The sequence below is a fragment of the Botrytis sinoallii genome, assembly GCF_014898435.1.
Source record: "Botrytis sinoallii strain Bc 23 chromosome Unknown BSIN_023, whole genome shotgun sequence".
In the NCBI taxonomy this organism is placed as follows: domain Eukaryota; kingdom Fungi; phylum Ascomycota; class Leotiomycetes; order Helotiales; family Sclerotiniaceae; genus Botrytis; species Botrytis sinoallii.
Window position 1 is genome coordinate 585169 of NW_024066050.1, and position 15528 is coordinate 600696.

Genomic DNA, 15528 nt, shown 5'->3' on the forward strand with positions numbered 1-15528 from the left:
AAATCACAGGGATAGATGAGGAGTTTTACATTTAGGTGGAGAGTAATGGTGTCTTTGATCTCATCCCAAGTCATATTGTTAAACAACGTCTCCAATTTTCCACACTCATGGCTCCCGTCATTCACATAATCAGCACACTTTCCCCTTTAACGACAACGAGTACCTGTCGATAGAAAGCCTGATTCAGGCAGTGATGGTAATCTTTTGGAATCCCTATCCACGTTGATCTGGCTTCTGTGTCCTTGATCTCCCTGCTGGCAATCCAATAATAAGTGTAACAACCATAAAGAAAGTACTGACGAAATGAAACAAAAAATTGGACAACGTAAAAGGTTTGACATCATAAATTTGACGGCAAGTTCGTAGAAGCGAGGTATTTTTATTTGTAAGAATCAAATCCTACATACACAATGTGACCTTCTAAACAGTATTTAAAGATTTTTGTACGAAGCTCCAAAGGTGTTCTAAGGAGACCCTGGTGACCTGGCGTTAGAGTGTAGAGGGAGCCATGAACCTGCATTTTGAAGTGGTCGAGTCGAGTATGGATGTGATTGATGATACAAATGTAACTTGATTGTTGAAATTGAAATTCAACAATTAGAGGACTGATCCAGTGAGTTAAAAGAAAAAGACAATGACCCTTTAGATACCTCGAAAATGATCGATTCAAGGTAGAAATATAACATCAATGATATCAATAAAGTATCCCATTGTACGAGGTCACTCAGCCTTATGTATATTCATGACAGAAGACCCTCAATGCGTTCAAAGTCACTCCGTAATGAAAGAATTCACAGTGTGTTTCAGGAACTACCATCATTCTAATCATAGACAAAACTTTGAAATTCACCAGCCTCAATCGATTTAGCTTGTTAGCATTACCTACCACGAGCCTACCTAGTGGCCACACTGATAGTGTTCAAGACTACTTCAAAATGAGGGCGATCGGCGGAAGGCCTCTAGCTCTATTGTGGGAAATGTGTCAAAAAATACTGAACCCTCAAATCAAACTTCAAAAAGTAGTAAATCAATGTCAATAGTTTGAGACCGTACAAAATATCATCTAGAGCCGTGTCATCTAGAGCCGTGCCATCTAGAGCCGTGGTGGTATTACGATGTGGTAACTGATTGAAATGACATACAAAAACCACATACAAATTTCGCGAATGGTAACGATGATGTCTAAGGTTAATCACGTGATACACTCTTCACATCTATGAAGTTTCACACATGCAAAAAGCCATGTAGGATTATGGCCAAGTCGACAGTACCAAGTAATCAAAAATCCGACCTCCCATCACATATTCTTTATCAAAGTTCAAGCAAAACTGTCACTTTAATTGATATCCCACGATCAATCGAAGATGCTCAATTACTATCCACCGAACAATACACTACGAGTCCAAAGACTGCGAAGAGGTTAATATCTTGTAAACCAATAGATACACCCTATCCATCACTTGAACCCAAATCAGCAAAAGCTCTTAGAAATGTTCCAGAGAAAAGAATCGAGGAATTGATGTTGGAGCGTTATGTTCAACTTGCGCTTGATGAGATGATGGGGGATGAGAGATGGGAAGGGAAAGTTTGCTTAGAGAGGATCTGGGGTGAGAATGGTGAGTTTATTGAATTTTGTCTTTATACTTTTCTGTCTCTATTTATTCATTTTAATTTAGGATGATTGTGGAATTGTATAAATTTTAGATTCGTTTGGAAATTTACTAACATTCTCAAAATTTAGAGGAATCTAAAAGGAAAAGAAAATCAGCTCCAGAAGGAGCAGAGAAATCTCAGCAAAGCGCCATCAAGGTTGAAAATGTCTACAAGCTTCCAAAACGCGTTGAGATAGATGGCGTTTCGGGTATAATGCCACCTAAATCTACAATGATATATGGAAATATACTTGAAAGTAACCTTTCTTCCAATATAGAAATACATGAAGATTTTCCAAAATTTCATATAATAATTGCCGATCCACCTTGGCCTAATCGATCTGCTTTACGAAAAGATTCTTATGATATTGCTTCGGGATTTGGAGGAATAGAGAGTTTGTTAAGATCGTAAGTTTCTGGTTCCTTGTTCTTCTCTCGAAGCTCTCCCTCGGCTTTGACTTTACTCTGATTTTACATTTTACTGTTTGATTACGTTTTCGTATGGGCATTTATATCTTAAATCATAGCTCCAATGTATATTCGAATCTATAAACGACACCTCTCTTATAGTCCCAAGCTAATTCTTCTCACCAAATACAGCCTACCATGTCATCAGGTAGAACATAATGGCTACGTTGGAATATGGATAACTAATAAACCCGCTTTCCGTTCCATGCTCTTGGACGAAGGAGGGTTGTTCGATCATTGGGGTCTTGAATTAATTGAAGAATGGATTTGGCTTAAAGTTACATCAAATGGTGAACCGATGTGTGAGATTTCAGGAACTTGGAGGAAACCATGGGAGATTTTACTTGTGGGACGGAAGAAGGACGAGAGGGAGAGTGTTGGTGTAGGAGACTCCGGATTCAAGAAGTCTGTTGGAAACGAGGAGTTGAATATTGAGAAAGAATATGAACTCGAGGGATCAAATCAAGCTTCATCCTCACCCTCACGGGCCTCGCCAACTCCAACTCCATCTCAATCTGAAAACTCAAACCTCTCCATAAAACGAAGGATTATAATTGGAGTTCCTGATTTACACTCACGAAAACCTAATCTGAGGTTTCTTTTTGGTCAACTACTAGGGTTGCAAGAATATAGGGGGTTGGAAATCTTCGCGAGGAATCTTACGGCTGGGTGGTGGGGGTGGGGAAATGAAGTTTTGAAATTTCAAGATGATGGCGCTTGGGTTGAGGAAGGCTGTAATGATGTTGTTGATGAAATAGTTGATGAGGTATTGAAAGTGAAGGATGAACAGGATAAGGAGGATGAGAAGAGTGACGAGGTGTAAAGGGAGAAGGATATCAATTGTAGAATTTGGAAATATATTCGGGCTGATATTGGCGGGAAACTATGTGAATGATGTTAATTTGTCAAAGTACAAATTGGATGATTTGAGGGGCAGCCGAGAAGGTTATAATCAGCTACAACACCACCAACTACCTAGTAGTTCTTCCAAAATTCTTTAGCATATCAGTCCAATGACTTAACATAGCTGCGAGTGGAAACAATGGAAATTTGTGTGGTTAAAAGAAACCCCTGAACGAAAAGTGCCAAAACTGGGTTGGTGTATAGATTTTTATTCTTCATGTTCATACCCCAATACCCCATTCAATGAATTATTCATACAATGTATCTCGCAATATACATGCTCTTCCAAAGTTTAATGGTTACACTTCCTCAAATCATCATCTATTCCCGTCTTCCAATACGAGGAACCTTCACATCCGTCTCAACCTCAACTTCCTCTCCTACATTCATCCAAGTATCTCTCGTAGGTGCCCATTTCTCTTTTCCTTGCAAAATCTTCCTTGCTTGTTCCGCAATCGATAGACGTTCTTTGCTGGGCTTTTGTTTGGCATCTGGATATTGGCCTGCTTGTAGTTCTTGTTCGTATTCTTGACGTTGCTTGACTCCTTCTTGATCCCAACTATAAGTACCGTATGATTAGCCTTTGTGCTTGTGCATTCCAATTTCCATTATAAGATTATCTTCCAAACATTCATTCCCTCGACTTTCCCCCACTACACCAATCACTCCCCCGCCAAAGATATAGAAATCCTTCGAAATCGAAAATAAAACATACTTGGAGAAGTCCTTAGGTTCTTCAGGCCATACAAATGGTCTATCCATCTCCACCATCATCTTCTTGATACTCCTCGGCCTAAACCATTTCCTAGGTGTTGGTACTTTCGCTCCTGGTTTTCCTTCCCTCAATTTTTGCGCTTGGATATAACTTCGTACTCCTCGAACCTCTATTCCATATGCATTCCATAAATAATCTCTTAAATCTAATTTGTTCAAATTGAGGGGTACGATAAAAGAAGCGAATGAAGGTGGTAGATTTGGTGTGCGGAGAAGAGTTATGGTGAAATTGGGACTGTAGTAAGAAGAGGAGTTAGTTTCCAGATGGTAAGAAGGGGATGGTGAGGGAAAATCTTACAGAAATACTTCTTTGCGACCCATTTTGGGCGCTCGAGCGACGGCTGCGAGTGGTGCTGCCATTGTTGATATGGAATTGATATTTGAAGCTATTTGATTGAAATCACCAGTATCAGATAAAATTAAGCGCGGGAAATACTATCGGGATTCATTTGACGCGATGAGCACAATTACCCGCGAGTATCTTTCTCTTGGGGTTTCCAGTGCGATACTTAGTCATGATTTTGTAAAGACGTGCACGCCCACCACTCATATCTCGACTTGGATCACGGATCCATACTTCCTTGGTAAAGCTTGCCCGGCTTCTAGATTTTTCCACCATCCGACCGATTATTCTCATACATCATCGTCATCCATCCCATCATTACCTATCTACCGGTACTGCCTAGGTATCTCATGGCAAATCACCAATCATATGACTTTCATTGATTTTCACAATTCCTTCCCGCATTAACCACAGTTTTCCGCAATGACTTTCCTATAAAAGCATCCACTGCGAAAAGCGAGCTTCGCAATCCTTTACTCCGATGAGTTTCTTCGGAATTATATCATGGCCATGGAGTTAATACCACGGATATAAGTGAGAACCTCTTCCTTCCCAGTCGTGAAGTGTGAATTTGATAAGCATTTATAACAATGGCCCCGTCGGCTCCACTACCTACCTAGTAATAAACAGTCTAGTGGAGGGGTAGATTTGGTCATTCCAGATCTATGTGTGTCTGCGTAATTTTTATTATAAGTATCGATTGTTGCTGTTGTGTTTTTGATCAATAAACTTGTTGATTTCTTTTACCTTTTTATATCCAAACCTGAATACCAATCTACCTTTCAAACCTCAATACATATAAAAAATGGCTTCAAACCCACCTCAAAGATGCTGTACTCTAGGTGTTAAGCACGAGTAAGTTTTATTCTCTCGATGAGCTCTTGGTGGGGTTCGGGTCTGTGAATGTGAAGCTTACGGAAATATTATCTTAGGGGTACACCAACTGGATCAACTATCAAGATTGCTGATACCATTGAGACCTATATTGCTGAGCCTAAAGAAAAGGTTCACAAGGATACTGCCATTCTTTACCTTCCAGATGTTATCGGTATCTGTATGTATTTCCTTCATTATATTCACAATGATTCCGGATTCAAGCAACTAATCTGAATTCCTTCAACCAGGGCAAAACTCCCAATTGATGGCTGATCAATATGCCGCTAACGGTTACTACACCATCATCCCCGATCTCTTTAATGGCGACCCAATGTCTCTTAATCTTCCCGAAGGTTTCGACTTCATGCAATGGTTAACCAAGGGTTCTGATGGAAACAACCCACATACATTCCCACATGTTGATCCTATTGTTCAAAAGTCCATTGACTTCTTGAAGTCTAAGGGATATACCAAGATTGGAGCTGTCGGATACTGTTTTGGTGCTAAATATGTCGCTCGATTTATGGCTGAAGGAAAGGGTATTGATGTGGGATATGTTGCTCATCCTTCGTACGTTTTTCATTTCATTTCCTTTCCCCTTTTTCCAATCCCCGAAAATACTCTAGTTTCAACCCCAACCCCAACCCTTGAGTAACAAACTAACAAACTCTCAAGTTTCGTCGATGAAGATGAACTCCGCGCAATCAAGGGACCCTTCTCCATCGCAGCCGCTGAAACGGATGAAATTTTCCCATCCGAAAAACGTCACAAATCAGAAGAAATCCTCAAGGAAATCGGTGCTACTTATCAAATCAATTTGTACAGTCAAACTGTCCATGGTTTCTCGGTTAGATGTGATTTGAGTAAGAAGGTGGAGAAATATGCCAAGGAACAAGCTTTTATCCAGGCTGTGACTTGGTTTGATGAGCATTTGATTTAGAGAAAGCAAGAATGAGGTTGAGGATGAAGTTGTGAGAGGAAGAGGGTACCAGAGTGAAAGAAGTAACAGGGAGGGAAAATCTTCAGAGGAAGTTGTATGCGAGTTTCTGAAGAAGAAGGGCGTATAGAAGGGCGAATAAACGAATATTAATGAATTCAAAACCATGGTTCGAAAGATTAATCTGGAAGTGAATTATTTATATGCGATTAAACCTGAATATCGATACTATATATATAACAGCAATAATGGATAAGAATAGGAACTGAGCGAAATCTAATTCGAGGTTAATCATGGGAGGAAATGATAATCTGTAAGTCCTTCTTCTAGAGCCCATATAAAGAGGTCGAGAATACACTAGATCATGTCCAATTATCGCATTCACGGTGTTAGTAGACCACCAATATCGATATTAGCTAGTGTTTGTGCCAAGACGGGACGGTGAATCCCCATACTAGGTACCTACAGTCTATCTCATTCCCTTTCCCATTATCCACTCCTTTTACTTCTTTCCCAGCCATAACACCTGCTAAGTACCGATATCATCGACTATCCCATCTATTTTTCAACTGGTTTGCTTCTCGTTATGGATTTTGATATATGAGGGGGATTAATGATGTGTTTTGAATTTTACTGTATTGGTTATGAACGGATGGATGGATGGATGGATTATCATGCTTTACGGTGGTACTGTTTGAATTGACCTGGAGGTTTAAGGACGAGTAAATTCTTCGAGAGCGGGTTTGGAGGAAATGTAAGGGGTGGAGTGGATTGCGATGGGCAAAGATGGGAAAAGTTTATTGTGTGGGAGGATGGGTGAGGTAGGAATTGTTTGGAGGGAGTGAGTAGGTGTTGATTGGAAAGGTGTTAATTGGAAAAGTACTGAAAGCGTGTGATATATGAATTGCGATTTTCGAGGACTTGGTTCATCAGGATGAGATGGAGCGAGGATAGTTAGATCATAGTTTTATGAGTGATTTTATACAGAGTGAGATTGGAAAGAGACTTGGTAGATGCGAATCGTGTGTTATGCACGAGAATGTCGTTGCAAGGAACAATGAAGCTCGGTAATTGAGGGGTAAAGAGGCGAGTATACTCAAAGAGAGTTGAGTAGTGTGTGGGGGATTTAGTCGTAGGGGTGAGACAAATGAGTTATAGAGGATGAAACTTGCATTGACACCTCATTAGACTACTTCTGGAGGTATAAATGCTCATGCTGATCGAGATTCTTTTGATGAGGGCGAATAACCTTTCAGGGGAAAAAAGGGTGAAGGGGGTAAGGTACTTTGTCATTGTGGTATCTATGGTTTTCAGTCTTTTTGAGGTTGGCATGATAGTTGGAAATTAGAGGATTTTTTTGTATTATATGATGTAACGAAAGGTTAAAAAAATAGTGGTTAATTAAGTACGTAGTGGAAAATGTATATCGTATCTAACTTTTTCACACCCTTCTACCTACACCCCTTCTACATACCTGCCTACCTATCACATTTCCAGATGTTCACTTACTAACCTTCCCTCTTCCCTTCTATGACGTTTAACACACTTCCCATCAGCTGATTCGGCGATAAGAATAATGTTACCGTCCTCCCGTCTTTCGCTTCTCCTTCTTATCAGAACAAATGAATCAATTTTCCCCATATAAAGTTCCAAGAAAAAAGAAAATAAATGGACAAGGATGAAAGCTCCTGCAAGGCGGAGGTGAACCCTTGTGAATCATGTACTTGAGGGACATTTTCTTTCCAACGTCAGCAACAAAGATTGACCAAATTCCGCACCACTTTTTCCCAACATGAATACTTGCAGATGATCTACGATACCTTGTTGCATACCGAAATTTATTTCTAGATATCTTTCAATTAGATTATTCCCCATGTGCCAAGCGAGGAGACGGTAGACGGTGACTTTTTTTCGATGATATGATATGATAAGGAATTGAAACAAACAGATTGATTGATTGATTGATCGGACGGATTCGAAAAACAATAGAGATATAGGATCAAGACCCCGCATCTTAGAAGAGCTTAGAGGCATGACACAAAAGCTTGGTAAAGCATTCAAGAGGAGCATTATTTGCTAGAGCTATCAATGAAGAAGACAAGATGTCTTCCGGGTATGGTGTTCCCATGTTCGTTGTGATATGTCTTCAACTAACAATATCTAATACAGTTCACTCAAGGACCTGACGAAAGCGATCAAAACATCAGTAACAACTTCTACCCGATTACCACTTCCAGACGACCTTGTGCGAATTATCCATACCTGCCTGGAGAAAAATCCTACCCACGATGAATCCGATGCCACCAAAATTCAGGAGGAATTACTCTCCATTTATGAAAAGGATATCTGCGACTATCCTACCCGCTATGCCCCCTTTCTATCCATCTTGCGAAAACTGCGAACCTCGATAAAGGGTGGTGGTAGAATGCTACAATGGTGGGATAAATTATGTATACCAGTATTGAGTCATCTTGGAGAAGAGAAGGGATTGGCGTTGGAAGCTAGGAATACTTTACTGGACATCCTTATTTACGACGAAGATGATGAACATGTAGAAGATGCCATTACTACTTCGGATACCGTGGCAGAGAATTTAATTGCGATTTGGTTGGCCAAGTGTAATAGTGTCGCTACAAACCTTGATGAGAATTCAAAGTTCATTGAGAGTCAATTAAGGAGTATACTCATATCATTTGGAAGGAAGAGACCAAAGGTATGTAGACTATATAATTCAGGAATGGAGGTGGAATTCTAACGACTTACAGAACTTCTTGACTGCTATCAACCAATTCTTCGTCAAGAAAGACAGTCGAATTCTTGCCCTCTCATTACTTTGCGAATTCATTCGACATCAACCCCCTCATTTACATCAACTCCTTCAAACTCCCCTCTTCGAGAACCTCCTACGATGTTTACAAATAGATACTTCGACTCGAGTGGTATCGTTGGCTATGACAGCTTTGATTATGTTCCTACCTCATATTCCAAGCTCTCTCTCCAAGCATCTCCCTGCGCTTTTCAATATCTACAGTAGAATGCTTTTTTGGGATAGGGAACGAAAGTATGAGGATAATTCGGCATCTGACGATCAAGATGACAGAAGTACTCACAGTACAAGTTCATGGACTAAACTATCTTACTTGCTGGATTCGGAAGATGTATCAGTTCCGGAATTGTTACACTATTACACATTTCTTTACGGCCTCTATCCGATGAATTTTATGAGTTACATTCGAAAACCTCAAAAATTCCTAAGGCATCAAGGATTTCCAGGAGCCAATGAATTCGCAGTTGAACCTATGGAAATAAGACAACGATCTGAACCTTTCAGACAACTCCATCTTTTACATCCAAATTTCTTCACAATGACTATTGATCAGGAATTATCAGATACTAATCGATGGATGAAAAGTGAAGCATCGGATGTGGTGACTGAATGTATGGCATTATACATACCAGGATATGCTCAACAAGCTCCATTATCAAGATCACAATTACCAAATCTACACATTGATACTAATGCCGACGTTCCAGATCAACCACTGACAGAACATAATGCATTCACACCTGCTCAATCTCGACATGCGAGTTGGAGATATGCTGGACCACCTACTATTGCGTCACCAGAAGCACTACGAAATTCTGTACTGAGAAGGGCATCATTCACAAGTCAATCAATGCCTTCAATTGCGGACTCCCCTATTTTGAGACCGGAAAGACGATTAGATAGTCCTACATTACCTCCAGTCATGGCTACATCACCTTCACATACTCACTTACAAGATATGTTGGATTCACAACGAGCTGGTTCAATCAGAGGTGGTATCTATCAAACTCTGACGAACGATAGCGTACAATCACTTGCGTTGAGTCATCATGCTCAAGATAATACTTCTCACGTTGATTCATACTTACAATCACTCACCCGTGCACACGCCCTTCGTTCACCATCTTTGAGACCTCGTTCACCATCTTTGAGACCTGGGACAAATGATTCTACGAAAGTTGCATACTTACAGAGAGATATTATGTTATTGAAAAATGACTTGAATTTTGAACGCTATCTCAAACAGCAACATCTTACGCATATTGGACAACTTCGTCGAAAGGCTATTCGTGAAGCAAGAGTCGAAGCCGAAACTCAAAACTTGATCAACTCCAACAAAATTTTGAGAGCCAAATTGGAAGATGCCAAGAAAGCCATGGTACAAATGAAGAAAGAATTTGACAAGAGTCGAAATCATTCTAGGAAATGGGAATCTGATCTGACGGCTAAACTGAGATTATTGAAGGAGGAACAAAAGAAGTGGATAGTGGAGGGTGATCAATTAAAACGTGAATTATCTGCATCAAAGATTGATATACACAATCTAAGGCAATTGGTCGTTCAAGCTGAGTATAAGGTTTCTCATGCTACGCAAGAAATTCAAGTGGTGGAATCAAATAAGGAAGAATTAGAGCGATTACGCATCGAGGCCGAAAAGCTCACTACGAAATTACGAAGATATGAAGCTCTAGAAGTTGAAATGGATCAAGCGAAACAGGATGAAGAACAAGCTTACAATACAATCGAAATCCTCAATATGAAGTTAAAGGCCAAGGATGCGGAAATCCAACAATTGATTGTCAAATGTCAAAAGGAAGTTCAAGAAGCACAAAATGCCAATCAAACTGGTTTTAAACAACTCGATCCTGCAAAACAAAAGATCATTGATGAGGCATTGGCTGGGTCGCGAAGACGCATGGATGATATGAAGAAAGCTCATTCTAATCTTTTAAAACGATATACCAAGTTACAACAAGATCACCTGGAAGCACTTACAGCGCAAGATAGAGTATCCGATTTACCTATGAGTATTGATGGATCCCCTGGGCCACATATTCCTCCAAGAGATCATCGTCGATTAACTCATAGCTATTCAGATTCGACAAGGCCGGGAAGTCTTGTACCTAAAGCAACGTTTCCACTTACAGGCACATCAAGTTTTATTGCTCGGCCTAGGATAGATTCTCACAGTCCAACATCAGGCCACGCATTTAGGTCAACACCAACAAGTACACCTACAAGTCCTGATTTTTATGGAGGTAGATTTTCTCATTCAAGTAACTTTGGCCCAGCGCCAAGTTCGTCGCATTCGGATGGGACAATGAGTCGAGATGGCAATAATAGTGATAGGGATTCTTTGGAAGTTCAGGCCAAGCCAAAGGTTAAGCCGCAAAGTGAAATGAGGGGTTATGGTCGTGGTAAGTACACTTATATCTTCAATCTAGTAAATCGTACATTGAATTCAAAGTTGAAGAAAGATGATACTTTCTCTCGTGTTTTCTGACTCTTCCTAATTATTATCTAACATTCAAATAGGAGGAGTTGGAAATATCGGAGCGGTGAAGAAGGATAATGGAAAAGATAAAGATAAAGGGAGGAAGGAAGGAAGTGGGAGTGGTGCGGAAGAGAGTCCAAAGAGTAGTCCAAAGGAAAAGAAAAAAGGGAGTGGATTGAGAGGGTTGAGAGCATTTGTATAAAGTAAAAAGTTATTGAGTTGATTGGATTGATGGATGAATCAAGTGCATATGGGAAGGGAAGGAAGCGAATCTTAAAAAAATGGTGATTGGGTGGGATGGGATGGAAATAGGAATGGGGATGGGGAGTTGGAAAAACGTATATAATTTGTGCGATTGCTGGCCTACTTTGTTTTTTATGGGATGGTCGATGATGATTGATTATTTGCTTCATCTATCGTCTTCATTGGAGGTGTTCGGTATGAAAATGGTATGGGAATGGGAAAAGGGATGGGTGGTTTACATTGATGAAAAAGTTTGAGGGTGTATATGAATATTTGAATTTGCAAATACCACTCTTCTTCTGAAATTTCAACTCATCTCTGGAGTTCGTTCACCAGTTCTCCTGATATATTGTCATATGAAAATGCTGTTGATTGATAATTGACTGATTATTGATTGACTGTATCAATTCTACAGACTTCTAGTTAGACGTTTAGATATCATGCTCTTTTCTGATATCTGGGGAAATATTAACGAATCAACTCTCAGCTGATCACGCTGACAAAGTTAAGCCGATGAATACCGTAGACCCGAGGTTTGATACTGAGATTTTGGTCTCTACGTTAGGTGGGTGTGAAAAAGATTTACGGAATAATTCGGTTTTAGGAAATGAGAACCGTTGTCTACCAGAGAGAAAATATATATGTACATATACATATGAATTGAAGGTTTCTGTTTGGTTTGAATTTTGTGAATTTTGAAGCAATATTTCAAACCTTCAAAGATTGTATTTGATGGCAAAATAAACATCCATTTGTGATCCATTTCTGCGAGGGGAAGATTACCGAGTACCGACCGATTGTACGGCGCTAGTATGACGTTTGCGGGTGAAGGGTGCAGCCAAAAGAGTAAACAGAAAACAGAGACGATACATATACACACATGCGATTTGATTAAAGGTATCTTTTCAAAACATTACGAATAATTCGATCTCTTAAGATCCTGTGGATAACTGGATAACTTGATAACTGGCAAATTTACAAATGGTATCTTGAAAGAAACTTTGCTCCGTGGAATGAGAGAAATTATCATGGTACATTGATTGATAAGAGAGGAATAAGAATCAAACAAATGGGAATGATATGACCAAGGATGCCTCATCGAGCTCAACAAATATATTTACAGAACAGAACGGATCACGAGAGACAAACGACAACAATACAGTCGAAACAATGGCGAGCGCAGTCGCTGATGAAAGGAGGAAATCCGCGCCAGCTATCTATCCCACGGATGATGATACGGTAGCATTGGGAAATAAGCAGTCGAGGATGGGGCAGAAGGAGAGGCATGGAGAGGAGGGGAAGTTAAAGTCCGCGGGCAAGGAGATTAGAAATAAACAAAGTTGGGATTATATTTGGAGAACGGGGTTGGCGGGGGGCTTGGCTGGTAGTGCAGTATGTATTCTCTTTACAATTTCTTGCGGAATCTATCTGCGGATTCTACTGGAAGAAATATCTAGAGCATCAAGGACGATGTAGCTAACAATATTCACCCCAGGCAAAAACCGTAGTCGCCCCCCTCGACCGAGTAAAAATCCTCTTCCAAGCCAGCAATCCTCAATTCGCCAAATACACCGGCTCCTGGTTTGGTTACATCACAGCCATGCGAGACATTCACAGCGATGAGGGACTGCGTGGACTCTTTCGCGGACATTCTGCGACTATTCTCCGTATATTTCCATACGCTGCGATTAAATTTCTAGCATATGAACAAATCCGCGCAGCGATAATACCGAGACATGAATACGAAACACCATTCAGAAGATTGATTAGCGGTAGTTTGGCGGGAGTAACAAGTGTATTTTTCACTTATCCCTTGGAGGTTATGAGGGTTAGATTAGCGTTCGAGACAAAAGGACGGAGCGTGGGGTTGGGAGAAATTTGTAGGCGAATATATCATGAAGTTCCGCCACAGCCTAAATTATCTACAACCACTGGGGTAGGAGGTCTAGTTGCCGGAGCAGAAAATGCGGTGCAGAGTATCGTTCCCAAAAGTGGATTGGCGAATTTTTATAGAGGATTTTCGGCGACGATATTGGGAATGTTGCCGTATGCTGGAATGTCATTTTTAACGCATGATACCGCGGGAGATTTATTAAGACATAAGAGTATAAAACAGTACACGACACTTCCGAAACCAGCACATTATGCGGAGAATAAACCAGCACCGCTTAGATCGTGGGCGGAATTATTTGCGGGTGGTGTAGCGGGATTGGTGTCTCAAACGAGTGCGTATCCTTTGGAAGTGATAAGGAGGAGAATGCAGGTTGGAGGAACTGTAGGAGATGGGAGAAGGCTACATATTGGGGAGACGGCGAGGATGATTGTTAGGGAGAGGGGATGGAGAGGTTTCTTCGTGGGGTTGACGATTGGCTATGTTAAGGTTGTACCGATGGTTGCGGTGAGCTTTTATGTTTATGAGAGGGGGAAGGGATGGTTGGGTATTTAGAGTGAGGTGTTTAGATGGGAAGAGAAGGGAAGAGCACTTGATAGATTTTGGTGTGGTGTGATGTTGTATTGTGTTTCGTGATATTGATATTGTATGTATGTTAGTATGTATGCATTTTCATTGGGAAGTCGGAAAGATGGACATTATTGGGATATTGATCCGGTGGGAAGGACATATTGATATTAAAATTTGAAGCTTTAGAATTAGAAATGGGAGTTATGTATCATCTAGGTTGATTATGATATCAGCTGTTGTCGTTTTTCATTTATGCATTCATGGATAGAGATGTGAAATTTCTAATACGGTTACAGTAGACCAAGCGGATCTTCTTTTTTTCATTCTTCATCTTCATCATATCTTTCCATCTTATCTTATCTCATCTCACAATGAAGAATTGGATTGAGAATCTTGATGCTAGTACGACGATGGAATAGTACACAGGCGAAGTCGTGCATTGTCTTGATTTTTTCAGCTGAGGGATTACTTGCATATTTTGTGTGTATAGTTTGTACATGGATATGTAGAAGTGTGGTGTTTTTTTCTTCTTGATCTGAAGGGGAGCAGGTGGATGCATGGGGTTTGTGGATTTGTGAGATAGAGAGAAGGTGTTGGAATTGAGGAGTGGACGCTATTCATAATCTAATCGTCGCTTTTCGACGAGCGTAAAGAGACAAGGAAACCTCAATGTTGGTGGAGGCTGGAGATCGGGATTTGGAGAGATTGAGGTTGAGGTTTGAAGGAAGAGAGGGGTTGGTGGGTACGGAAGGAGAAAGATGGATATGAAGCGGGACTTGGGACCATACAGTATCGATTTTTCTACAAACAAATGTCTTGTTCTGTAGAGTGAACGGTTTGGTATCGGCGAGTCGGTATTTATTTTATCGATTGTACTCTCAAGACTTTATTTTATGCATGGGAACATACCTTTTGAAATCTGTTGTACTTGTATTTTGTACCTGCTTGTATCTGCTTGTATTCGTGTTTGTGTAACTACATTACTCTCGTCTCATCTTATCTATTCAGATGCGCTACATTCTTGTTATATTCTACTTTATAACATATGCTTCCGTTTAGCATTTTTCCCATCAAATCTAATTTTACCTCCACTACTCCTCATCCTTTTCAAGTCACCTAAGCGAGAGGTAGGATTTGATATAATTCATTGAGTTTGAACAAAGTAATTATTCTACCCTATAGACCTTTCATTCCAAACAAACCACAACCAGCTAAGACAAATGCTCGGCCGAATCTTCTATCCTGCTCTTCCCGCTCCTCCTCCCAATCTCTCTCACTCACCCCTTTCACTCCCATCAAAAATGAGAAATTTAACTCCAAGTCAAATAGCAACACTTCTCCTCCTCCTCTCAACTATCTCTTCTCTCTTACTCAACTCTACATTTTCTCCCTCTCATCGAACGATACATTTGTAGCACTTATACACCTTCTTCTTCTTCTCCTCTTCCTTTCTCTACCACGGATGTATTTTTATCGTCAGATGAATTGTGTAAATCTCCACCAGTACAATCACGGATAGCGGAGATGAATGGGATATTTCAGTTTTTTGA

At 40.4% G+C, this 15528-nt stretch overlaps 5 protein-coding genes across 5 annotated transcripts; 4 read left to right on the forward strand and 1 right to left on the reverse strand.

Moving 5' to 3' along the window:
* Positions 1–1252: 1252 nt before the first annotated feature.
* Positions 1253–3138, forward strand: EAF02_010041 (uncharacterized protein; the record flags this gene model as incomplete). The annotated part of the gene is made up of 3 exons (XM_038906089.1): positions 1253–1616; positions 1742–2060; positions 2253–3138. 3 exons carry the CDS (start codon positions 1253–1255, stop codon positions 2941–2943), a joined length of 1374 nt encoding a protein of 457 aa, XP_038754201.1. The 3' UTR covers positions 2944–3138.
* A 206-nt stretch (positions 3139–3344) lies between these two features.
* EAF02_010042 (uncharacterized protein) lies at positions 3345–4157 on the reverse strand (the record flags this gene model as incomplete). The annotated part of the gene is made up of 3 exons (XM_038906090.1): positions 3345–3582; positions 3739–4032; positions 4096–4157. 3 exons carry the CDS (start codon positions 4155–4157, stop codon positions 3345–3347), a joined length of 594 nt encoding a protein of 197 aa, XP_038754202.1.
* A 788-nt stretch (positions 4158–4945) lies between these two features.
* EAF02_010043 (uncharacterized protein) lies at positions 4946–5956 on the forward strand (the record flags this gene model as incomplete). Its single annotated transcript, XM_038906091.1, has 4 exons — positions 4946–4995; positions 5073–5194; positions 5265–5586; positions 5692–5956. The coding sequence occupies 4 exons, from the start codon at positions 4946–4948 to the stop codon at positions 5954–5956; spliced, it is 759 nt and encodes a 252-aa protein (XP_038754203.1).
* A 2099-nt stretch (positions 5957–8055) lies between these two features.
* On the forward strand, positions 8056–11476 carry EAF02_010044 (uncharacterized protein; the record flags this gene model as incomplete). Its single annotated transcript, XM_038906092.1, has 4 exons — positions 8056–8066; positions 8123–8666; positions 8719–11197; positions 11316–11476. The coding sequence occupies 4 exons, from the start codon at positions 8056–8058 to the stop codon at positions 11474–11476; spliced, it is 3195 nt and encodes a 1064-aa protein (XP_038754204.1).
* A 1211-nt stretch (positions 11477–12687) lies between these two features.
* On the forward strand, positions 12688–13963 carry EAF02_010045 (uncharacterized protein; the record flags this gene model as incomplete). Its single annotated transcript, XM_038906093.1, has 2 exons — positions 12688–12909; positions 13013–13963. The coding sequence occupies 2 exons, from the start codon at positions 12688–12690 to the stop codon at positions 13961–13963; spliced, it is 1173 nt and encodes a 390-aa protein (XP_038754205.1).
* Positions 13964–15528: the final 1565 nt, after the last annotated feature.